Below are 27,026 nucleotides of genomic sequence, written 5' to 3' on the forward strand. Positions count from 1 at the left end.
CCTGAACCTTGAAGAACTGTGTCTTCAAATATGTCATGGAACTGATCATTTTGTACCTTGTAAGTAATAAACATAGAACAATGTCTGATGGAATAATTATTATTTAATTATCATCCAGAACATGAGAGTAATTATACATTGAATTACATACAGCATGCATATGAGGCATGTCCTGAGGAGTTGAATTGATTACACCAATGGTATGGAGGTAACATGATGCCACATAAAGGTTTATAGGTGTGGGGGTGGGGTACATTCATCAAAATGTGCTCTTAAGCCAATCCTGTGAGACAAATACCCTAAATTCTAAATGCTTCATTTTCACATCAAAATAGTTATGGATCAATGTTGTTAGAAGTATCCCTGATCTTCAGTAACAATTGGAATACAACTGTCAGTATTCATTTAAAAATACTGCTTGTTTTATCCTTGCTGTCATTACCTTGTAATTCACATAACTTGATGGACAAATTAGATATTTAACTGATGATTTCTTTCCTTATATGGAAAATAATTAACATAAATCTATTACAACTACATAATGAATAAAAGCAGCATCAGCCTCTGTATAGTTAATATCTACATACAATTTGTCCATTTATCATGTATTCTTAATCTATTGAGCAAAAACTTCAGACATTATGTTAGGAATTTATTTATATTCTCACATGAAACATTTTCTTTGATTATTTTAAGATGTTAGTACCATTTGCAGTTTGCATGAAATTACAAAAGATACATCATTGCTTCCTGTTCTGTTAAATTAGTATTAAAGCTTTACTAGGGTAGAAAATATATTTCCTATTTTGTACTCTTCATAATTGACTATTATTTTTGATTTTTTCAGATAAATGTCAATTTATTTTTGATTTTCTTAAAGTGATAAAAAATTGAAAGTAATCAGGGTACAGATCCACATTGTTTATGAGCACTGTTGTAAATCAGAGTAAAATTGCCCAGTTTTAGCATGTAAGTATGTGTATGAAAACAAGAACGTTAAGAATACTGAACAACACTCAAAGATATGTCAACAACTCTATGTATGCACCTTTTGGCAAGGCTATTCCTGTTTATAAGTAAACACATTTCTTACACTTTTAATTTTATTACTAAATTTTTGTTATAATATCAAGAGCGGCATTGTAAAATATAGTATTACTCTTAGTAATATAGACAACTTGGAAGTTTAGCTGTAATTTATTTTAATGGCTATATATAGTTACTGTCATATCAATGACTTGATGGAAATTGATAATTATTAAATCTTTGGTTTGGAATGGCATTGTGATGATCACTAGAAAGATCTTTCATACTTAAATACTTGATAAATCTAACACTTTTTATGTCATGATGTAGTGACCTAGTTTTATCCACATCATTGGCCCTTGCCTTTCCTAGAGGTTCATATTCCATTTGAGGGGTTGTGGGTTGAAGGCTTATCTTCACTACTACAACAGTTCATTGGCAACCTACCATACTAACTTCGAATCCCCATACACAAACATTGCCACCCAGCCCCTTTTAAAAGATGAACAATTGAAAAATCCGTATATTGACTGGATAGTCTCTTCAAATTTTGACTTGTAGGTGTTACACTGAATGAAACGAACAAAACACCACTTTATCTGCCGATCAGGGACTTGGATTACATATGGAGCTCTCTCAAAGTTTACATGTACTAACAAGGGTAGTCCCATACTTTCAAGTCCTTGTAATATCCCATCAGGCATGCCTTTTGCTTTTTCACAGTCTGAGAACCACTATGTTAAGAGGGATTGTCCAATAATTGACATATATGTCAACTTTGATATATTACTTTGGGAAGATAATTTAGTGTCACTAATTAATATGATTGGTATTTAAGACCTTTATAAAACAATATGCTAAATCTTCAATAATGGCTAGAAATTCAAACTGGAAGATGGAATATGTGAGAATGAATTGAGGTAATTATGCCACAAGTGTGTTTTGAGGAGGTGAGTGTCATCAGACAATGATTTCACTTGACTGTCTGTTAATTGGTCATACTCCTGGTGGAAGTGACAAGCTTCTTATTTGATCAGGTTCAATGTCACTGTTGTACTTGTGGTAGTGAAGATTATTGGTAAGCCCACAGTGTAATTATTGATTAATTATAAACTTTTTAAGGGATGTGATGTGAGAAATAACCATTACTGTTGATCATATTTCACTGTTCATCTTTCCGTACATCACTGTCTGTTTCTAATTTATTTTTTGTACAATAATGTATGTTGTCCATTTTCTTCAGTTGCCAACATTTCTGGATAGATTGCACTTTGGGTAAGGTAGAATACTTGCCTTTTAAGTTGAAAAGTAGCAAGCTCAAGGTCACAAGAAAAATGGTGCCCAGACAAACACTCCGATTATCATCCATTGGCATTTTCCAAAATGTGTGGATAGCTTGCACTTGGGGTCAGTCTTAAGGTCAAGGCTGAAGATCACTATGTCTGATAAAAGTTTTTTTCTGTACAGTAGTTTGGATTCATGTGCTGTTCTTAAACTTTGTTGAGTGTGTGTGCTTTGGGTTTTTAACATAGCTTTAACAATTTCCCAGTTATATCCCTACAATGTCTGCAAATTATGACAGTTTATGGTGATGTCTAGCACTGGAGTATCATCCCCACATGTAGCATGACCTCCCAACCAGTCACATTATCCTGACACCAGGCCTACCAGTCCTAACATTAACATTTTAGTGATGAGTACCTAGTGAGGCATCTGTTTATACCATTTTTATGTCTTTGGTATGACTTGGCTGGGATTCAAACCCACAACCTCCTGCATCTGAGTTTGATGCCTAAGCTTCTAGGCTACTGGAGTGGTCAAAGTCTGTAGATGGCTTGTACATGGGTCAAGGAAACATTCCATTTATTTTTCTATCCAAGGTCAAGGCCACTGTAAGTAACTGTTTGAATAAAAATTGTTTCTGTCCAATAACATGGGTTTTCTATCATCATCATTTTCCAAATTCTATGGATGATTCTGCTTGGGGTAACCTACATTTTTGGGGGTCAAAAGGACAGTTATCAAGGTCACTGTAACTGAAAGAAGAGAAATAGTTTCCACACAGTAAGCATGGAGCTGAGTTTGTGGATGGCTTGCACTTACGGTAAGAAAAGAGTATGTCAGTTTTAAGGTCAAAATTATAAAGGTCAACGCTTTTGTGAGTTATAGAAGATTAAAGTTTTCTGAGAAAACATTTCAGTTACCTACTTAGAGGATTATTAAACATAAGATGGGTGTGTAATGGTACTTATGTTGCATGTTTTATTATCGGGTCCTTTCCCAGTTTGGTTTCTTGGACACAGCTGCAATAGGAGATTGTCCACCTGAACGAGTGCTACATTTCAACCTGGATAACAATAGAGGCCTGTGTTGTATACCTGTGCCAGTAAAAAGAGGTAAAGTACCTAACATGCTCATCATAGCTTAGTTTTCAGAGGTCCTTTTGAGATCTTTGCTAGACTTAGACTCCAAATTCTGGAAGAGGTCAAATTTGGCATGTGCCAATGAACTGACATATGCCAGGTATTGTCTATTAACACATCAAATATTTTTATTATAGTTCATACAAATAATAAAGTCCTATAGCAAATGTGGACATTTTTTGTATACATTTGTTAGGACCTGAGCCATTTTAAACTGTATCCCACATTTGATCTGAAATTTAGGTCGGAATTATTTAAGCTGCTCAGACCTGAACTACTTCAGACCATATCTTTCTCCATTCATGTAGACATCTGTAATTTAAGAAAAAGTCAATATGAATGGCAAATACAATTTTAAATCAAAATTTGGCTCATTTAAGTGAAAAGTTAGACACTATTTTGCAGAAGGGCACAGTCAGGAGGGTGAAAAATGACTGGACTACAACTTTTTATTTTTGAATTACGCTGGTGTAAAGAAACAATGAAAGTTGCAGCTTATAATCACCCTTTTTGCCTTAAAAAGATTTCTTCAGGAAGAATGATTCAAGCTGGAGATTACTATCCAACAAGAACACCATAAGACCCTGTGACTGGGTAGTTTCTATAAATCTTCAGTATGCATTCTTTCATTGCCGTTTTTCCTCTTCATGGAAAATACCTCTAATTTATCTTGAGCAGGAGGTGTGTCAATTTCAAACACTTATGTTCACCTGGAGCTTTTACCATGGTGATAGAATTAGTCACTGTTCACTTAAGGTCTATAGGGATCTTGATCTGCCAGTACATACATGCTCTTCTGGAAAGACCCCACTTGTGGCTCACTTTCACACGTTTCTCCTGGGGGCTTTGAACTTGACATTGGAACTTGGTTTCTCTCAAGGACTTGTGCCCTCTTCATTTCCTGCTTTTGACAAACTGGAGACTGTGTAAGCTTCCTCTTATTAGGTTGGATCTGTCTGTAATTGATTTTCACCACCACCTGCATTATATTAATTAGTAGTTAGTTGGGACCGGTTCACATGCACACACACATATGCACACACACACACACACATGCAAAATTTTGTACACCAAGTCATTGGGGCACTCATTTGGAACCAGAGGGCATAATTCGTCAAGGATCCTGGTCATGGGAAGAAGCAAACCTTCATATAGACAACATAGAAATGCTGGCAATGATCTTTTGGTGTGTCAACTTTTTAAGGCATCATCACATTATTGTTGCCTCAGACAACACAACAGTAATAGTGTATCTCAGGTTGTTAGGACATATACACACCTGTTTCTGTGCATGGATGTCTGGCAGTAGGAATATCCAGGTGGACATTGTCTGCACATACTGAGAAATCATTTGAACCTGCAAGTTCAGCAAGAGCTATTGTCTTTTGTGATGCACAGCAAGCTGCAGTTTTTGTGTTTTTGCCCTATCTGATGTATAGTGTGATGCAATATATGAGTTTTTTGGTGTATACACCTAAGTTTGCCATTTTCATTGGAATGCTGTAAGATTTATTGCATTAAGATATGTGTAATTATACTATTTTCATAAGTATTATGCATTTGTTTACTAGAGATTCATCTCCATCACAAATTCTGGAGAGGTTGGAATGTATATATGTAAACAGATTGCTCATCATTCATCTAGTTTACAAATATTATTTCAAACTTTCCTTTGTTACCTTACCTGACCATAACATTGAATAAGCTTATGGTATGGCGCTTAATCCATTGTGCAGAGCAGCTGTCATGTGACATACATCATTGTCCTTTCACACATGTTCTCTACAACTTTACAAAAAGTTTGCATTTCATTTTACAGGGAGAATCCTGACATTATGCCTTTACAGGGAACATCCTGCCATAAGGCTATTAAAATCTGTGGTATGATTGCCCAGCCATTATTTGATATGACCAGCAGTGCAAAAAGTAGTAAAGCCTTTATATGTCTTCTCAAACATCAATTATCAAAATTCGACAGAAAGCATCCTTGCATAGAGTGATTTAAATTTTTATTGCAAGTTATGTTGATCCCCATTAAGAATGGCCACTGTTACTAAAAACAGAAAAACTTGTAAATCACTTTTCTCAAAAGTACCTCTTAAAAAAGTTGTTTTTTTTAAGGAAAGCATTATAGCTTGTAGCTCCCATTACAAAGAATAGGAGAAAAATGTATGCAACCTATTTACAAAACCATGTAAGAATTTGACCAGATTTGACAGCTATATGATATTAAAGCCTGTACAGATGATGCCAATTTGCCATCAGTTATGGCTGTTGTTAGTATAAATAGTACACTCAAATGGTTTCTTCTCAATACAAACTAATCAGCAGAATTTGGCCTCATTTGATGGAAAGCATCCTCGCATTAAGGATTTATGAGTTTATATAAATGATTTTATTCAGCCATTGAGTATTACTGCGTTTAAAAACATTCAGAAGTTTTTCATACCAGTAACATCATTTCAAAAGTCAGTGAACAGAATTTGACCAGATTTGATGCAAAGTGTCTTAGCTTGAAGGATTTTGACATTTTTGTTATGATCTTACATAACAGACACTATTAAAACTAGTAAACAATTTGAAAAACTTCATTTTAAGAAAAGATTTAGCAGACTTTTGTCAAACTTGATACTGTTGCATAGAGGCCTTCCAGTATTTGACAAATGAATATAATATGCTATCAGGTACATATGAAGATACAATAGCTAAATAATGTTTTAAGTTATAATAACATAATGAACAGTACTGGATAAATGTATACAACAAACAACAATGACATAATGAACAGTACTGGATAAATGTCTACAAAAGACAATAATAACATATTCAACAGTACTAGATAAATGTATTAAACAAACAATAATAACATAATCAACACTACTGAATAAATATCTACAATAAACAATAATAACATGATCAACAGTAATGGATAAATGTCTGCAAAATACAATAATAACATTTTCAACAGTACTGGATAAATGTATAAAACAAACAATAATAACATAATCAACAGTACTGGATAAACGTCTACAAAATGCAGTGGTGACATAATCAACAGTACTGGATAAATGTCTGCAAAAAACAATAATAACAATCAACAGTACTGGATAAATGTATGCAGAAACAATAATTTTAACATAATCAACAGTACTGGATAAATGTCTGCAAAAAACAATAATAACATAATCAACAGTACTGGATAAATGTCTACAACACACAATAATAACATAATCAACAGTACTGGATAAAGGTCTACAAAATACAAAATAATGACATAATCAACAGTACTGGATATGTGTCTGAAAAAAACCCAATAATAACATAATCAACAGTACTGGATAAATGTCTGGCAAAACAATAACACAACAGTACTGGATAAATGTCTAAAACAAAATAATTTTAACTTAATCAACAGTACTGGATAAATGTATACAACACACAATAATAACATAATCAACAGTACTGGATAAAGGTCTACAAAATACAAAATAATGACATAATCAACATTACTGGATAATTGTCTGCAAAAACAATAATAACATAATCAACAGTACTGGATAAAGGTCTACAAAATACAAAATAATGACATAATCAACAGTACTGGATAAGTGTGTACAAAAATAACATAATCAACAGTACTGGATAAATGTCTACAACACACAATAATAACATAATCAACAGTACTGGATAAACGTCTACAAAAAGCATCTTACTGACCCAGATGTCCAGGCTAGCTTCTGTTGCATTTTTAGCTGTTAGGCAGATTTCAGTCATGTGATTGATCTTGGAATGAACTGGGCCTCTTTTCATTGATTTTTAAAACAAAATGATGCAGTCAACTTAATATTTTAATACTTAGATTGCACATTCGTATGTTTTCTGTTATTTCTATATTCCATAATAATAACAACAACAGCAAAAATTATTAAAATTACCTAATTTTAACATTTCAGTCAAATTGCTAACATCTTACATATCACCCAACTGTGAATCCGACAAAATTCATGGGTAAAATCACTGTTTTCTCCCTTGATTTTTATGGAAAATGGGGTAAATTGATTGTTGACTATCATTCCTTACAACCACTCATTTATAACTCTTTTATTTTGCACAAATTCTGAATTTGATATGCAGCATGAAATTGATGAGACAGTAGCTGAGTTCAGTTGTCCTGTTCTGTCACCAGATAACATCATGGCTCTTGATTATCAGAACCCCGCTCTTGAGTACATATGGTTTCAATTGTCACCATTCTGTGTCTTCATTTGCCAGAGTTGTAGCCCTTGATTGTCACAACCCAGACAATTTTTGTATCCTCACAATATCTCCATGAATCTTTATTTGATTCTTGCAGCTTGATGCCTAAATTTGATTGTCAGCAATTTATTTCATCATTTAAGAGAGTTACATGCCCCTTAATTATTATTAGATTATGCAGCTTGATATTGATGAGATCCTGGCAAAGTTTGATTGAAAGCATTCTCTGTCATTATGTTGTGGAGTTATAACCCCTGGTTGTCAGATCCACAAGGGCTACAACTCCACTAAATGATGTCAGAATCCTGACTGATTTCAATGGTCAGGATTCTGACATCATTTAGTGGAGTTGTAGCCCTTGATTGGTGGACCCATTCACTTTAACTTCTGTAAAATAATTAATTTTCTATTATTGGATTTGAACCAAATTTGGGGTGCAGCTTGATTTTGATAACACCTTGCCTGACTTTCATTGTCAGTATTCTTCATTTGTTTTTAGTAGAATTAAATGCCCCGATTGGTGGACCCACCCCACCCACTGTACATTTAATTGCTCTCAAATTCTGCTTTCTCACTGTGTTGTGTTATCCATTAGGTTCTATCCATAGATGGAGTCAAAGGGTTAAAAAGTAGGGCACTGGTTTATAATTGCTATGGTATTCTGATTCATTCTAATCATGACATGTCCTTCTCTTACTCAATACCATGACTGTAACACTCCTGCTTTTTCGTCCATACATCAATACTTATGGCATAGTATCCATTCTCCATTACCAGATATATGTTGTTGTGGGTTTAACACCATTTTACAGCACATGATAGGCTATACATGGCAGCCAGTGTAACTGATGAGGATGAACCCAGGAAACTTCCTGTAAAAACCACCAACTCATAGCACTGGCAAACTTTCTTGCATACCCACAGACTGGCCGAGTCCGAGACTGAAACGCAAATGGACAAAGGTGAAATGGAAGAGAATGGTAAAGGCAGGTGTTTTGGACCACTTGACCACCTAGGACCCCTTATTACCAAATGTAGTTTATATTATTAACAGACTGTGTGGTCTTACTAAAACTAGTTACAAAGTCTATATATATATATATATATCATCATCATCATTGGCGACTCGGTCTCGAAAGACCATGCGAATAGCGCCCTTGGGGTGTTGCCTGTCTCTGTTGGCAACGTCTGCTGTGGCTGTGCAGGCCTATACGTGAGTGACAGTCCCTACTGCAGTTGGTGCAGACATACTGGGAAGTCTGCATTACTGTGGTTGCTGTTGCGTTCTTCTTTCTCCTACGTTTCTCTGCCACCAACTGGCCTCTCCTCGCATCAGCGACTGATATGCCATTGTTTACCATCAGTCTCCAGGTGCCTCGGTCCTCAGCCAGCTCTTCCCAGCCATCGGGTGAAATGTTGCATGCCTTCATGTCCCTCTTGCACACATCTTTGAAACGGAGTGAGGGGCGTCCGACTCTTCTCATGCCAGTGGCCAGCTGTCCATATAAGATGTCCTTTGGCAGCCTTCGATCCTCCATGCGTCGGACGTGACCCAGCCATCGAAGGCGGCGTTTAATTAGCAGGGAGTACATGCTGGGGGTTCTTGCACGCTGCAGGATCTCGCTGTGTGGAACACGGTCTTGCCAGCTGATTTTCAGGATGCGTTTTAGGCACCGTATATGGAAGGAGTTGAGCCGGCGTTCTTGCCTCATGTAGGTACTCCACGTCTCACTTCCATATAGAAGGGTGCTGAGAACGCAGGCCTGGTAGACTCGGACCTTGGTGTACTCTGTCAGCGCGTTGTTTTCCCAAACCCTCTTTGTTAATCGAGCCATGATGGTGTTTGCCTTTCCAAGCCTTCTGTCCAGCTCCATATCAATCGAGAGAGTGTTGCTGATGGTTGACCCTAGGTAGGTAAAGTTGTTGACTGCTTCCAGGGTGACACCGTTGATTTTGATTGAAGGGGCAATGGTGGTATCTTGCACGCTGACATTTGTTTTTTCCAAGCTGATTGTGAGACCAAAGTGCGTGCAGGCAACAGCAAAACGGTCTCCCAGTCTCTGGAGGGCTTCCTTGGTGTGGGCCACAAGAGCTGCGTCATCTGCAAAAAGCATCTCCCTGATGAGCACAGCTCTCACTTTGGTCTTTGAGCGCAGTCGTGCCAGGTTGAACAGGCTCCCATCAGACCTGGTGTGTAGATATATGCCATCCGTGGACGTGTCGAAGGCGTAGGACAGGAGCAGGGAGAAGAAGATCCCAAAAAGTGTTGGTGCCAGCACGCAGCCCTGCTTCACACCACTGTTAATTGGGAAGGAAGTTGAGGATGATCCATCGTACATGACTGTTCCCTTCATATCTGCATGGAAAGAGATTATCATGCTGAGGAGTTTTGGGGGGCAACCGATCTTACTCAGAAGTTCAAAAAGGCCCTTCCTGCTGACCAAGTCAAAGGCCTTGGTGAGGTCGATGAACATCATGTAGAGTGGTTGACCTTGCTCTCTGCTCTTCTCTTGGAGTTGTCGTAGGGAGAAGATCATGTCTGTCGTCGACCTGCCTGCTCTGAAGCCGCACTGTGATTCCGGGTACACACGGTCTGCCAGCAACTGCAGCCTGTTGAGTATGATGCGGGCGTACACTTTACCAACAATACTCAAGAGCGAGATCCCTCTGTAATTATTACAGTCACTGCGGTCGCCCTTGTTTTTGTAAAGGGTCACAATTGTGGCATCACGCATGTCTTGGGGGACTACTCCTTCCTCCCAGCAGCGGCAAAGTAGCTCGTGCAGTGGTTTAATCAATGCTGGTTTTCCACGTTTGATAGCTTCGGGTGGGATGCTGTCACTACCTGGTGCTTTGTTGTTTGGAAGGCAGTCGATTGCTTTGCTGAGCTCCTCTAAGGTTGGCACTTTGTCGAGCTCTTCCATGGTGGGCAGATTCTTTATGCTGCTGAGGGCTGCATCAGTGACTGACGTTTCTCGGGAGTATAGTTCTGAGTAGTGCTCCACCCATCTGGCCATCTGTTGCCCACGGTCTGTGATCTTCTCTCCCGTCAGGGATTTCAGGGGAGCGACCCCTTTCACTGTAGGGCCTAGAGCCTTCTTGATGCCACTGTACATGCCTTGGATGTGTCCGGACTCGGCACTTCGCTGGATCCCTTCACACAGTTGTTGCCAGTACTCGTTTGCACACTGTCTAGCAATGCGTTGGGTGTTACTTCGGGCACTTCTGAGAGCAGCAAGCGTCCGTTCATTAGGGCATTTTTTGTAAGCTATGAAGGCTTTTCGTTTCTCCTCGATTTGTGGTTCCATCCTTGATAGGTGTGCATTGAACCAGTCCTGGCTGGGTCGTTCCTTCTTGCCAAACATTGACATAGCTGTACTGTAGATGGCACCCTTCATGGCGTTCCACTTGGCTGTAGCGTCATACTCAGGCAGGTCCTGGAGAGCCTTGTTCAGGGCAGACACATACTCCTCCACCTTGGCAGGGACTGACATCTGTGCAGTGTTTATGCGAAGACATCCTTTTGGTTTTGTGCGGTGTAGCACATGTGGCTGTAGTCGCACTCTGCTGCTCAAAAGGGCATGGTCGGAGTCACAGTCTGCACTGTGGTAGGTTCTGGTGGAGAGGACGCTGTTAAGGGCAGAGCGCCTGGTGATGACCAAGTCGAGTTGGTGCCAGTGATGAGATCTGGGGTGTTTCCATGACACTTTGTGTTGTGGCTTACACTTGAAGAAGGTGTTTGTGATGCACAGGCCATGGTAGGTGCATAGCTCCAGCAGTCTCTGGCCGTTTTCGTTGGTCTTTCCAGTGCCATGATATCTGAGGCAGGTAGGCCAGGACTCGTGGTCCGCACCTACTCTGGCATTAAAGTCGCCGAGGAGGAATAGTGGTTCATTTTTGGGGCATCCTTTGATCTGTTCGTCCAGCTGCCCATAGAACTGATCCTTCACGTCTTCTGATGACATGAGGGTTGGGGCGTAGACACTGATGATGTTGACAGGACCTGAAGTAGTGGTGAGGCGGATGGACAAGAGACGCTCAGTGCCCCTTGTTGGAGGTTCAACCGAGGCCAGGAGATTGTTTTTGATGGCAAAGCCCACTCCGTGCTGACGGGGCTCCTCAGGTTCTCGACCCTTCCAGAAGAAGGTGTAGTTTTCCTCTCTGAGGGAGCCACTAGAGGCGAGCCTGGTTTCCTGGAGGGCAGCTATGCTGATATTTAGTCTGGTGAGTTCTCTATCGATGATGGCCGTCTTTCTGGTGTCGTCCACTTCTCTGAGGTCGTCGGAGATGCCTGTACACATGGTGCGCACATTCCAGCTTGCAAATCGAAGAGCTGGAGTCTTCTTTATTGGTTTCTTGTTTCTTTTGTCTGGTGTGGAATTACCGTCTGCTTGTCATGCTGAACAACACACTGAGCTCCAGACACCCACTGGAGCAGGCAGACGATGTATATATATATATAAGTAAATAAACAAGGGAGGCACTATTTATTTCCAATATGATTCCACTTATTGTAACACTTGAAACAGCATTAGAAAATATTTAAAAGGAATCACCAAGGAAATTGTAAACCTATATTTATAATTTAGATATAATTCTCTATTGGCATATAATAAAAGAGAATTTTGTATAACATTATAAGATTATTTAGAAGAATTTTTTTATAATACAGTAAATGATGATGAATAGCAATATCTCTGGAGTTACATTATTCAGTTTGATCTTATGATGTACAACAGTATCATTTTAATCATCAGTGGTCATCAGTATTCTCAATACTTTGATTTCCTGCCCAGGATATGAAGCAGTACCTTGTAAAGAGGACGGTACAGAGGATGGTGTTCAGAAGTGTCAGAATGGTACACACCAGCCAGATCAGACATCTTCACGTCATATGCCCCAATGCATTGTGGATCCACAGTGCACAGATGAAGGTACTAATCAATTTTTAACACATGTCAATCTGACATAATACTTTCTTCAAAGTTCACACAGTGGCACTGAGAAATTATTGAATATGTGCACTTCATACTTGTGTATGTATACAAAAGTAAGTCTGCTATAAAAAGGATACATATAGCACAGAGGTCACAGTAATTCAAAAATTTGTATCCTGGATGTAAAATGGACAGGATGCAAAAACCATGAACACAAATATTTTTTTGGTCAAGTTTCATCCAAATTTTAAATATATTTCTTTACAGTAATTCTCTTTAGTTTTCCATGAAATGAGAAATTGTTACAGATGGCCAGGACCAAAGAGATATTAAAATCTTATTTGGTTGTTGTATACTGCATAATCGCTGATCCCTAATCATTAAGTTGTATCTCCTGTGTTGATATAGATTTTAGCTTCTGTATCAGTCTTGTTCTGGGTCCTTATTTCGCTTAATTGGGAAATAAAAACTGTTGTCAGGAGACTGAAATACTTTTGAATGACTTCTTCTTACAAGAAACTGTAAAAGGAACTGTTATTCATTAGCCTTTGCCACTCCTCCTGTCAGTGAATGGATGGTTATATTGACATGAGTTTTCCACCAAGACTGTTTGGTTCTAAATGAAAATGGCAACAATGTGACGTCCAGTATGGTTACCACAGTGGCCATTTTGAAAATGTTGTTATCACTTCTCTTCTTTAATGGATCAGGGATCATGATATCGACATGGAGTTTTCACCAAAAGATTTCTTGTGATGTCTAGTTGGTCCACTTGAAAATGTAACTGATCTGACATCTGATATGGCCACCATGAAAGCCACCTTGAAAATCTTGATATCACTACTTTCTAATATATGGTGACTTTAACATAATGGTTTCACTAAAGGCTTCTTCGGGGCCCAGAGTGGCCTGGAGTAGTCTAAAGCACTCACCATCACGGATCACTGCCATCTCACCTCTGTCTGTGTGTCTTCAAATCTCAGGCTTGGCAAATATGGGTATGTGAGAAAGCTTGCCAGTAGCTTCTCATGGGTAGGTGATTCTTTCCAGGGTGTATCATGGGTTCTTCCTCCATGATTTATACTGGCCGCCATGTACACCCTATCTTGTGCTGAAACGTGGCATTAAAACCCTATAACAACAACAACAAAGGCTTCTTGTGACTTTCAGTTGAACCTATGAAACTAAATTAGATTGTGACATTGTTTTTGAAGGAAAGCATTATGGCACATGACTCCTATTACAAGTAATAAGAGAAATATGTATGCAACCTATTTACAAAACCACACAAGAATTTTACCTGTTATTTCAATTTTGGTTTTGCTTCCTATCCTGAGCAAATTGTCAAAATTTGGGTTTTGTTAAAAGACTTAAGACATGGTCTGTTTGGGACCCAGTGAAAATGGTGCTGATCTGGCATATAGTATGTTGACCAATTTGGTTCCCTTCTTGAAAGTCTTATTATTTCTGCTCTTGTGAAATGGATGATAAAAAAGCACTGATATATTTTCTTTAAAAGACCTGTGTTATCTGATAATACGTGAAAACAGTGCTTCATTTTCATAGTCATGTGTGACTGTCTTGAAAATCTTCTTATCACCTGGATTGACTGGCATGGCAGCAATTGGTTTTTCTTTAATGTCTTCTCATGATATAAAACTGGTCCAATATGACAATAGTGCTGATTAGACCTACAGAATGGCCATCGTGGAAGCCATCTTTAAAATATTTGTATAGCTAGATGACCATGTAAACATTGTATAGCAGATGACCATGTAAACAGTGTATAGCTAGATGACCATGTAAACATTGTATAGCTAGATGACCATGTAAACAGTGTATAGCTAGATGACCATGTAAACAGTGTATAGCTAGATGACCATGTAAACATTATATAGCTAGATGACCATGTAAACAGTGTATAGCTAGATGACCATGTAAACAGTGTATAGCTAGATGACCATGTAAACATGGTATAGCTAGATGACCATGTAAACATTATATAGCTAGATGACCATGTAAACAGTGTATAGCTAGATGACCATGTAAACATTATATAGCTAGATGACCATGTAAACAGTGTATAGCTAGATGACCATGTAAACATGGTATAGCTAGATGACCATGTAAACATGGTATAGCTAGATGACCATGTAAACAGTGTATAGCTAGATGACCATGTAAACAGTGTATAGCTAGATGACCATGTAAACAGTGTATAGCTAAATGACCATGTAAACATGGTATAGCTATATGACCATGTAAACAGTGTATAGCTAGATGACCATGTAAACAGTGTGTAGCTAAATGGCCATGTAAACATTGTATAGCTAAATGACCATGTAAACAGTGTATAGCTAAATGACCATGTAAACAGTGTATAGCTAGATGACCATGTAAACAGTGTATAGCTAGATGACCATGTAAACATTATATAGCTAGATGACCATGTAAACAGTGTATAGCTAGATGACCATGTAAACATTATATAGCTAGATGACCATGTAAACAGTGTATAGCTAGATGACCATGTAAACATGGTATAGCTAGATGACCATGTAAACATGGTATAGCTAGATGACCATGTAAACAGTGTATAGCTAGATGACCATGTAAACAGTGTATAGCTAGATGACCATGTAAACAGTGTATAGCTAAATGACCATGTAAACATGGTATAGCTATATGACCATGTAAACAGTGTATAGCTAGATGACCATGTAAACAGTGTGTAGCTAAATGACCATGTAAACATTGTATAGCTAAATGACCATGTAAACAGTGTATAGCTAAATGACCATGTAAACAGTGTATAGCTAGATGACCATGTAAACAGTGTATAGCTAGATGACCATGTAAACAGTGTATAGCTAGATCACCATGTAAACATTATATAGCTAGATGACCATGTAAACAGTGTATAGCTAGATGACCATGTAAACAGTGTATAGCTAGATGACCATGTAAACAGTGTATAGCTAGATGACCATGTAAACAGTGTATAGCTAGATGACCATGTAAACATTGTATAGCTAGATGCCCATGTAAACATTGTATAGCTAGATGACCATGTAAACTGTGTATAGCTAGATGACCATGTAAACAGTGTATAGCTAGATGGCCATGTAAACAGTGTATAGCTAGATGACCATGTAAACAGTGTATAGCTAGATGACCATGTAAACATTGTATAGCTAGATGACCATGTAAACAGTGTATAGCTAGATGACCATGTAAACAGTGTATAGCTAGATGACCATGTAAACAGTGTATAGCTAGATGACCATGTAAACAGTGTGTACCTAGATGACCATGTAAACAGTGTGTAGCTAGATGACCATGTAAACAGTGTATAGCTAGATGACCATGTAAACAGTGTATAGCTAGATGACCATGTAAACAGTGTATAGCTAGATGACCATGTAAACAGTGTATAGCTAGATGACCATGTAAACAGTGTATAGCTAGATGACCATGTAAACAGTGTATAGCTAGATGACCATGTAAACAGTGTATAGCTAGATGACCATGTAAACATTGTATAGCTAGATGACCATGTAAACATTGTATAGCTAGATGACCATGTAAACATTGTATAGCTAGATGACCATGTAAACATTGTATAGCTAGATGACCATGTAAACATTGTGTTTTCACTGAAAGACTTCATACATTATCTAGTTGCTCTGATCAAAGTTAGCTATCATAAAAATGTTAGATCTACTTATGTTGATGAGATGACACCCATGTACATAGAATTTTGAATGAAGCACTTCCCACTTTTTGTGGTCGGTCCTAAACAAAAGTACCAATGTGACATCCTGGAATTTGAAATATTTCATAATAACTAATTATAAATGGATGGTCATACTAAATTTAAAAAGAAAACAAACAATAAATGATCAATGGAAGCACTTTGATGCATTATGTAGTTATTCCTATATTAGAATGATGCCGATCTAACCCCACACAAATATCTGTCTTGATAGGCATACTAAACATGTTTATGTGACCACATTTCCTGAACAGATGCATGGTTATATTGACATTCACTGTAGAACTCCTATAGCAATATGTAGCTTGTTCTGAATGAAAATGGTATTCATCTGACTTCCAGCTTGCTCTATTGCCCATCTCACGAAGCATTATCAATGCTCCTCATGCACTGAGAGGTGGCACTGACATACAGTAAAACACTTCTTGCATTATATGATATCAGTAATACATCACCTGCTACAATGAAATCACTACATAAGTCTTCCATGATGGAAAGCCCCCAGACCAAGCTAAATATCCCCATTACCAGTTTGTAAATGGAGGGCCAGAAAAGAATCTGATCCCAGTCTGATTACATAGTCATACTCAAAATATGGAGGATATTCCTCCTTGTCCTTGTATTATAGTTATGCCCATAGATGTGTTTTAGGAAATTTCACTGTCATTGTTGATTTAAGGCTTCTATTTGCCAAACATAAGTTTCAATGTTGTTTTAAAATGTTACTCCCCAGTTCTTGCTTTACTTTTGTTTCTCTGTGTCCCTTTGCAAAGAGGTGTTTCATTACATTTTGACCTCTTCTTTATTACCAATATCATAGCAAGTATCTCCAACCCATTTTTGGCTCCTGGTTATATTTCTTTTGTAGATGTTTCTCTTTCAGCAGATATTATGTTAAAATGTGTGGGTAAGTGAGGCCATAAGAAGGTACCATTGGACTTACCACCCATTTGTCATGTACTGAGTGTACTGTGGCACTGACCCTACCCATTGATCATGTACTGAGTGTACTGTGGCACTGACCCTACCCATTGATCATGTACTGCATGTACTATGGCACTCACCCTCCCATTTATCATTATTTATTGTATACATAACAATGGTTGTCCTATTTGTTGGCATTGAGAAGATACATTGTGGGACCTGGCAAAAAACCACCACATTCACAGAGGAAAGAAGATTGGTTCCATTTCACCTCTTCAACTCAAGATCACCCAATCTTTTCCAAGGTAGGGTACATTTCACTTCCTGTCTTAAGAAAGTCAACACCACCAGTCATGGAAGAATCAGCAGTACTTTCTATGTCTTGGAAAGCAACTAAAGGTCTCTGGTTACTTGAACTAATGCTAAAGGCTCCTGTTAAGGAGAGATCCATGGCCTCTTGCAAGGGAGGGAAAGTGTTGGTGCCTATAAGATCTAGTCTCACCATCCTATAGGCATGGAAGAGTTGTGTTCCCACTATTACTATGATATAGATGTTGTTGACTTGAGTTCTCAAAACAGAAGTTCTTCTATTAAATAATCATCACAGGACAGACTGGTGACTGGTCATATGATCACTAGCCACTGGGATTAATCAGTTGGCACTGGTCAGTCATCATAAACTGGGCATCCATTTTTCATCAGTGGTCACTGGGCAATGCTCTTAGAGCAACTGGGCACCAGGTTTTGATTGACTGTCTGGGGACAGCATCAGGTCAACCTATCTCCCCTTTCAGTATGTCACCATTCAATATATATGATGATAAGGAATCTGGCTCTACACAGGCAGCAAGTGAAGGGGACTGAATCCCCATGCCTCATTTACCTGTGTTTCCTTTTAATCCCATCAGGATTTGGGAACACCCACTACCTAGTAGGGAATTGTCCTATCTGCCCACATGATGTGATAATGTCTCTTCTTAGTTTCAAGGTACATTACATAGGGCTGGCCATATATCTTCTCTGTCACCTCCTTGTTTAGTAAAAATGGAGATTGGTCACCACTCTCTTTCTAGATTGTTGAGAAGCAACCATCAGTTTCATTCTCCAAGGAGGAAAATTTGTAGTTAGAGGGCTGTTGTGCCTTGTAAGTGGTTTTGGACAATGAAACCATTATTTGTATGGTTCCTTCTCCAGAGATGGAGATCTGGAAGAATCATTGTGTCTTGCCTTGATAGCAATGTCAAGACAGTGATGCCCTTTCAATCCTGGTAGATGAAAATTAGTTAATAGAAGAATTGGTAGTGGCAGGTCCTTCCTTTCTAATAGGTTCCTCTTTTTTATAACCCCCTTTGTGTCAGGTGATGGAGGAGGAAGTCTGGACTTCTGATAAGGCAGCAAATGAAGTGTACCACCTTCTTCCCCCTCAGCTGTGTCCTAAGATGAGAACATGTTGATTCTCTTTTTCTCAATAGCCTCATATGCCAGTCTCTTTTTTGCCATCCTTATTTGACAGTCTCTTTTTGGCAGCCTCATATGACAGTCTCTTTTTGGTAGCCTCATATGACAGTCTCTTTTTGGCTGCCTCATATGACAGTCTCTTTTTGGCAGCCTCATATGACAGTCTCTTTTTGGCAGCCTCATATGACAGTCTCTTTTTGGCTGCCTCATATGCCAGTCTCTTTTTGGCAGCCTCATATGACAGTCTCTTTTTGGCTGCCTCATATGACAGTCTCTTTTTGGCTGCCTCATATGCCAGTCTCTTTTTGACAGCCTCATATGACAGTCTCTTTTTGGCAGCCTCATATGCCAGTCTCTTTTTGGCTGCCTCATATGCCAGTCTCTTTTTGGCAGCCTCATATGCCAGTCTCTTTTTGGCTGCCTCATATGCCAGTCTCTTTTTGGCAGCCTCATATGCCAGTCTCTTTTTGGCAGCCTCATATACCAGTCTCTTTTTGACTGCCTCATATGACAGTCTCTTTTTGGCAGCCTCATATGCCAGTCTCTTTTTGGCAGCCTCATATGCCAGTCTCTTTTTGGCAGCCTCTCTTGTCACAGCATATATCGTCAATAATCCTACAGTAAGGGTAAGTGCATTTTCTTGCACTGACTTGATGTTTTGAGGTCATTATTTTCCCTCATGTCTGGTAAAAACAGCAGTGCAATAGTATCAGTTAATGTATTTCTGTGATTAAAATTTTCTTGCTTGCTCTTGTTACAAATATTCTGTCCTTGTACCCTCTTCTCCTGTCCTGCAGTTTTGGTCCAAGTCAAAAGAAGGGAATATTCCTCATGTTAAATATATCTAAGACTGGGTTCATGCTCTTTCTTTTCGGACCCTTCAAGTACTAATTGATTGGGAATATTTAGCTTGGACTGGAGACTTAGCATCATGGAAGAGGGTTGCATTACCATAATAGGAGGTAAGTATTACATAGTTAAAATAACCTTTACCCTGCCCACCCCACCCCACCCAATCCTCAATCCACATTTGAATTGTTTCTGAATGAAAATTGAACAGATCTGACCACAAACATATCTGTCAGACTGAGATTGTGTTCTTTCTTTCCTCATCCTTAAATTATTCATTAGTATTATATTTAGCTCAGACTGGGGACTCATCATCCTGGAAAAGGGCAGTAGTGCAACTGCAGCAGGTAAGCAAGCATAATTAAAACTAGTTTTACGTAGAAGTTTTGAAACCCAGACCTGGTTGATGTCGGGGTCATGTGAAGGTCATTTGTGACTGTTCTTCATTGAGATTATGAAAACAGTATTGTACGTATAGAAATGAATATTGTAGCCAGACTTTGTTTAGATGCATTCAACTGATAGTTTGCATTCTGACATCAGATTTTAAGGCTAAGATCTTGACTCAGGTTTTATCTATACTCACTGGGAACGAGAGCATAATAACAGAAATAAGTATGGACAGAATTTTATTAAATCCATTTTGTGTATATATCTGATGATTACCTTGAATGGGGCCACTTAAAAAAATGTGTTTAGAAAAATGTTATAGATATAAAGCAAACTTAGTTTGTGGCTATATCTTAAATTGTCTGAGACAAGTTCAATAATTTTATATCCAGGATATAAGTTCAAGGTCATGGGCAATTATAAACAATTGTGTACATCACTTACATGCATTGGGTCAATGTATTGATTCTGACATGAAAGAAAATATTTTTATTTCCAAATTTGGTATGTGAGAGTTTCTGAAGAATATCACAGAATGTTTTCAATACTCAGTAGTTAAAATAAAATGTTCAAAAATCAGCAGACTTATTTTGGATTCCTATAATTCTTTTCTGCTAGTAGAGCTCCAGTTTCGTTCAAGAGGCTTGTTTTTAGCTTTGTCTTAGCTTTGTGTTCCTGTTGGTGATATACCTAAATATCTAATTTGAATTGTCTATGCATGACCAGGATTATGATAAAGTTTTTTCAACCCATGTCATACAAACACACACACACACACACACACATATATGTGAATACATACATTATGCATATGTACATTCTTGTTCAAAAGATGCCAGTCTGCCATCAACTGTTGCTGCTATTTCTAAAAATAGAAACCTTACAAAACCAGCTGAAAAGAATTTGACTAAACTTTATAGACAGCTTCTAGCGTGAAGACATTTCCCGTTTTACAAATGATGTTAATCCACTGTTAGAAATTTCCACCATATGAATACATAAAAGCCTTTCAGCGATGAACAAATGATGTTGATGTGCCATTAGATGAAAATATGAATGCCTGAGAGGCTTTGAAACAGCAATATAAGTAATGATAATCATTTTGAAATCACCTTACTGACCCAGATTTCTTGATCAGCTGCTCTGGTATTTGGAAATTAGTCAGATGTAAACCACATAAGTGTACTCAAATGTACGTATGTCTTTAGTGTTGCTAGTAATTTCTCTTTAAATGCCAAAGAACATAAATGTTTGAGACAGTTACTATCGGGCAATTGAAATTCCAGGTGAAGTTGCCCCATGCATCATTTGTAATTGGTTTTATTATTGCAGGAATCAGTAAGGATTTTAAGTGCATTGATAAGTACTGCTGGCCAGTTTGCATCTGCAGTTTAAAGCATGGAAAATGTGGACTGGACCCTTTTGACTGCAGTGATATTGATAAGATTATTTGTCCATCAAAGGTTCTACCAGACTGTTCTTGTGCACCTCCAGATATTACTAGCACATTACCAGCCAGGTAAAATTACTTCTTTGGTATTACTAGCACACTAATATCCACGTAAAGTAACCCTCATGATAATACTAGTATATTACCTATCAGGAACAGCTTGCATACAAATTTCTAGCACTTTACCAACCATATAAAACTTCAATAGAGTATTAGATTGTATATAATATGTTTCTTAGTGATAATATCATAGTCATTGATCCTGTATGGCTGTGTGTGTGTGTGTCTGTGTCTGTGTGTACTGCTGTTTGGGTTTAATGCAGTTTTTCAGTACAAGGCAGGATATGCATGGTGACCAGTATAACTGGTGGAGGATTAAAAACAAAAATAAAGACGGTGTGCAGTAAAATCTTTCTTAGTACAAAAATATGTGTATAAAGAATACCTGCCCATAAACAGCTAAATTAAAACCCATCCTTATGTAGGTAATGATCTGTCATACTGTAGACATTTGTTCTTAAGTTTCACAAATGAGAAATTGATATGGTCCCTTAACCCTTAAGTGCCTTTTACTAGGAAATTTCACTGAATTTTAATAACATGTTAAATGTAATGAACATATATTGTAATTATATGCATATTGTAATTACATGCATATTGTAATTACATGCATATTGTAATGATCTGTATATTGGTATGACATGAATATTGTAAATATTTGCATATTGTAAAGACATGTATATTATAATGATATGCATATTGTAATGACGTGTATATTGTAATAACATACATATTGTAGTGACATGTATATTGTAATGACATGTATATTGTAATGACATGTATATTGTAATGACATGTATATTGTAATTATATGTATATTGTAATGACATGTATATTGTAATGACATGTATATTGTAATGACATGTATATTTTAATTATATGTATATTGTAATGACATGTATATTGTAATGGCATGTATATTGTAATGGCATGTATATTGTAATGACATGTATATTGTAATAACATGCATATTGTAATGACATGTATATTGTAATGACATGTATATTGTAATAACATGCATATTGTAATGACATGTATATTGTAATGACATGTATATTGTAATGACATGCATATTGTAATGACATGCATATTGTAATTGAATGTATAGTTTTTGTAATGATACTGTTCAATGCTTACCAAAAAGTGCATGTTCCATCAAGAATTAACTTCGTGTTTGACATTTTTACTTCAGCAGCTCAAACACTGTGAAGCCAATCAGCCCAGAGTTTACAACAGAGTCTTCTGTACCAACACTGACAAATGAATCTTGGACTGGTATGTGCAGACTGGTACAAGAATACAAATCTGCTTAATTTCTAAAACCTAAATTTAGGGAAGAAATTTAACTCTCCTTATGAAAGATGAGGAAGATTATATAAATATGGGGGCATTTAATTAATCGATTTAATATAGATATACATTTTGTTTTATAGATGTCTAGATGTATCCTGACATTAGGTGTCCCAGGCTAGACATTTGGTGTAATGAATCTCTGTGATGTCATGCTGCAGAGATTTTCACATTTTCTGCTGTTTTTTGATAAAATAGTCCAGAGTGGGTTGTAATGAAGATAACATAATTTTGTTAAGATTTTTAGGATATTAATGGTGGTTTTGCTGTAACAAAAAACATGTTTGACTGGCTTTGCCTGTGTATCAAAAGTATATTTTCTAGAATTAAACCCTTCATTAACATCCTCAGTTACAAAACTGTTATCCATATCATTTTTAGTTTTGCAGCTTGTGTACACTGTACCTAGTGGCATTGCATATTGTAAAACAGCTTGCCTGTAGCAAACATTGCATTATATATTGTAAAACAGCTTGTTGTCTGTAGTAAACATGACATTAAATATTGTAAAACAGTTTGTCTGTAGTAAACATTGCATTATATATTGTAAAACAGCTTGCTTGTAGTAAGCCTTGCATTACATATTTTGAAACAGATTGTCTGTAGTAAACATTGCATAAAATATTGTAAAACAGTTTGTATGTGGTAAACATTGCATTAAATATTGTAAAACAGCTTGTCTATTGTAAACATTACACTAAATATTGTAAAACAGCTTGTATGTAGTAAACATTGTATTAAACATTGTAAAACAGCTTGTCTGTAGTAAACATTGTATTAAACATTGTAAAACAGCTTGTCTGTAGTAAAGATCAAATTAAATGTTGTAAAACAGCTTGTCTGTAGTAAAGAACGAATTAAATGTTGTAACTCAGCTTTCCTGTACTAAACATTGCATTAAATATTGTGAAACAGCTTGTCTGTAGTAAGATTACATTAAATGTTGTAAAACATCTTGTCTGTAGTAAACATTGCATTAAATATTGTAAAACAGCTTGTCTGCAGTAGACACTGCATTAACAGTTGCAAAATAGCTTGTCAATAGTAAAGATTGCATTAAATATTGTATAACAGCTTGTCTGCAGTAGACACTGCATTAACAGTTGCAAAATAGCTTGTCAATAGTAAAGATTGCATTAAATATTGTATAACAGCTTGTCTGTAGTAAATATTGCATTACATATTGTAAATCAGCTTGTTTGTAGTAAACATTGCATTAATAGTTGTAAAACAGCTTGTCTGTAGTAAAGATTGCATTACAGTTTGTAAAACAGCTTGTCTGTAGTAAAGATTGTATTTAATATTGTAAATCAGCTTGTTTGTAGTAAATATTACATTAAATATTTTATAACCAGCTTGTCTGTAGTAAAGATTGCATTAAATATTGTAAAAAATCTCATCTCTATTAAACATTGCATCAACAGTTGTAAAACAGCTTGTCTATAGTAAAGATTGCATTAAATATTGTAAAACAACTTGTCTGTTGTAAAGATTGCATTAAATATTGTAAAACAGCTTGTGTGTAGTAAAGATTGCATTAAATATTGTAAAACAGCTCATTTCTATTAAACATTGCATTAACAGTTGTAAAACAGGTTGTCTATAGTAAAGATTGCTTACATAATGTAAATTGTTTGTGTCCACAGAATTAAATGTTGTGAAATAACTTGTGATCACAGTAAACATTTGCTTTAATCATTTTGAAACAAGATTCAGATAAAACTGATGATTCAAACTGAATTTTGTTATAATTTTTATTTTGGATGATTCATATATTAGTTCTTTATTAATCAGTTTGATTTAGCCTTTTTGATAAAACATTTGTGCAAGTTGAATTTTTTTAATTATTTACTTCTTATCTCATCTCTGTAAACTAAGATGCAACATAGTCTTCATGTACATTGGCTTCATTTATTACAGTGGAAACATTGTCATCAAAAATAGGTAGGTTACCGTGGAAACATTGTCATCAAAAATAGGTAGGTTACCGTGGAAACATTGTCATCAAAAATAGGTAGGTTTCTTAAATATTTTTTGTATTGTCATGAAAATAATCTTGTGGAAATTGTGTTTTATTTAGCTTGTAAAAACAGCAAGCATCACATGATCATCTTGATGCATTACAATCATTTGGCTGCACCTTTGGCTAGGTCACAGCAGTTGGAAGTCATGTTGGTAAACAAATGTTTTGTCATAATCATCCCAAACCTTCCAAGAGGTTGCTGTCTTACTTAAACTGGAGAATAAAATTTTATCTCCATGCAAATCCATACTCTCTCTATCCCTTGATGTATTGCCACTATACACATATATACATCTATCTCTTGATGGATTACCACCATGCACATCCAATCCCCCTCTATCTCTTGATGGATTGCCACTATGCACATCATTTTACCTCTATCCCTTGATGGATTGCCACCATGCACATCCATACTGCCTCTACTCTTTAATGGATTGCCGCTATGCACATCATTTTACCTCTATCCCTTGATGGATTGCCACCATGCACATCCATACTGCCTCTACTCTTTGATGGATTGCCGCTATGCACATCATTTTACCTCTATCCCTTGATGGATTGCCACCATGCACATCCATACTGCCTCTACTCTTTGATGGAATGCCGCTATGCACATCATTTTACCTCTATCCCTTGATGGATTGCCACCATGCACATCCATACTGCCTCTACTCTTTGATGGATTGCCGCTATGCACATCATTTTACCTCTATCCCTTGATGGATTGCCACCATGCACTTCCATACTCCCTCTATCCCTAGATGGATTGCCACCGTGCATATCCATACTCCTTCTATCCCTTGATGGATTGCCACCATGCTCATCCATACTCCTTCTATCCCTTGATGGATTGCCACCATGCACATCCATACTCCCTCTATCGCTTGATGGATTTCCTCCATTAACATCCATACTCCCTCTATCCCTTGATGCATTGCCACCATGCTCATCCATACTCCTTCTATCCCTTGATGGATTGCCACCATGCACATCCATACTCCCTCTATCGCTTGATGGATTTCCTCCATTAACATCCATACTCCCTCTGTCCCTTGATGGATTGCCACCATGCACATCCATATTGCCTCTATGCACATCCATACTCCCTCTATGCCTTGATGGATTGCCACCATGCACATCCATACTACCTCTATCCCTTGATGGATTGCCACCATGCCCATCCATGCTACCTCTATCCCTTGGTGGATTGTCACTACGCACATCCATTCTCCTCTATCCCTTGATGGATTGCCACTATGCACATCCATTCTCCTCTATCCTTGATGGATTGCCACCATGAATATCTATGCTGCCTTTATCCCTTGATAGATTACCACCATGAATGTCTATGCTGCCTTTGTACCTTGATGGATAGCCACAAAACTTGGTAATTGTTGCAGTCAACACCTGAAATCTGGTAATTTAAAATTGGATGAATTGGAAGCTATCACAATAATCCTGTAGATGCATGGGATAATATATCATATATAGCAGTATTAATTTACTAGTTCTCACTAAAGAATACTTATGTCTTTGTGTCATTTAATTAAAAAACATCCCTTATGGTCATCATACTGTCAAGTTTGGAAGAGGTTACACTGAATGATTTATTAAATGAAAATGGTCTGATAAGATCTCCAATGTGACCACAGCAGTAACCATCTTGAAAATCTTGTGATGGCTACATCTCTTGAATAGATGACCAAATACTTTGGTATGGTGATATCAAATGGTATTGCCATCTATATTGTATGGTGATATCAAATGGTATTGCCATCTATATTGTATGGCCATATACATTGGTATGTCCATCTACATTGGTGTGGCCAAATACATTGGTATGGCCATCTAAATTTGTATGGCCATCTATATTGGTATGGCCATATACATCGGTATGGCCAACTACATTGGTATGTCCAGCTACATTGGTATGGTCAAATACATTGGTATGGCCATCTATATTTGTATGGTCATATACATTGGCGTGACCATCTATATTGGTATGGCCATGTACATTGGTATGGCCATCTGAATTGGTATTTTTACCTACAGACTAATTATAATATCTGATTTGATCAGAAGTGTAAATGATCCTGATTAGAAC

The 27,026-nt window shown here is 37.2% G+C and overlaps 1 protein-coding gene across 1 annotated transcript in view; it reads left to right on the forward strand.

Annotated features, from left to right (window-relative positions):
- The first annotated feature begins 3,283 nt into the window (after positions 1 to 3,283).
- Positions 3,284 to 27,026, forward strand: part of LOC149782374 (uncharacterized) — an 83,530-nt gene continuing 59,787 nt past the window's right edge. Inside the window, exons 1-4 of the mRNA XM_089935119.1 lie at positions 3,284 to 3,422; positions 12,503 to 12,640; positions 21,372 to 21,558; positions 22,742 to 22,824. Of these exons, the coding sequence (XP_089791245.1) occupies positions 3,284 to 3,422; positions 12,503 to 12,640; positions 21,372 to 21,558; positions 22,742 to 22,824 (547 nt within the window). The remainder of the gene's footprint in view (positions 3,423 to 12,502; positions 12,641 to 21,371; positions 21,559 to 22,741; positions 22,825 to 27,026) is intronic.

This window comes from Sinohyriopsis cumingii, chromosome 15 (genome assembly GCF_028554795.1).
Source record: "Sinohyriopsis cumingii isolate HCF-2022 chromosome 15, ASM2855479v2, whole genome shotgun sequence".
In the NCBI taxonomy this organism is placed as follows: Eukaryota; Metazoa; Mollusca; class Bivalvia; order Unionida; family Unionidae; genus Sinohyriopsis; species Sinohyriopsis cumingii.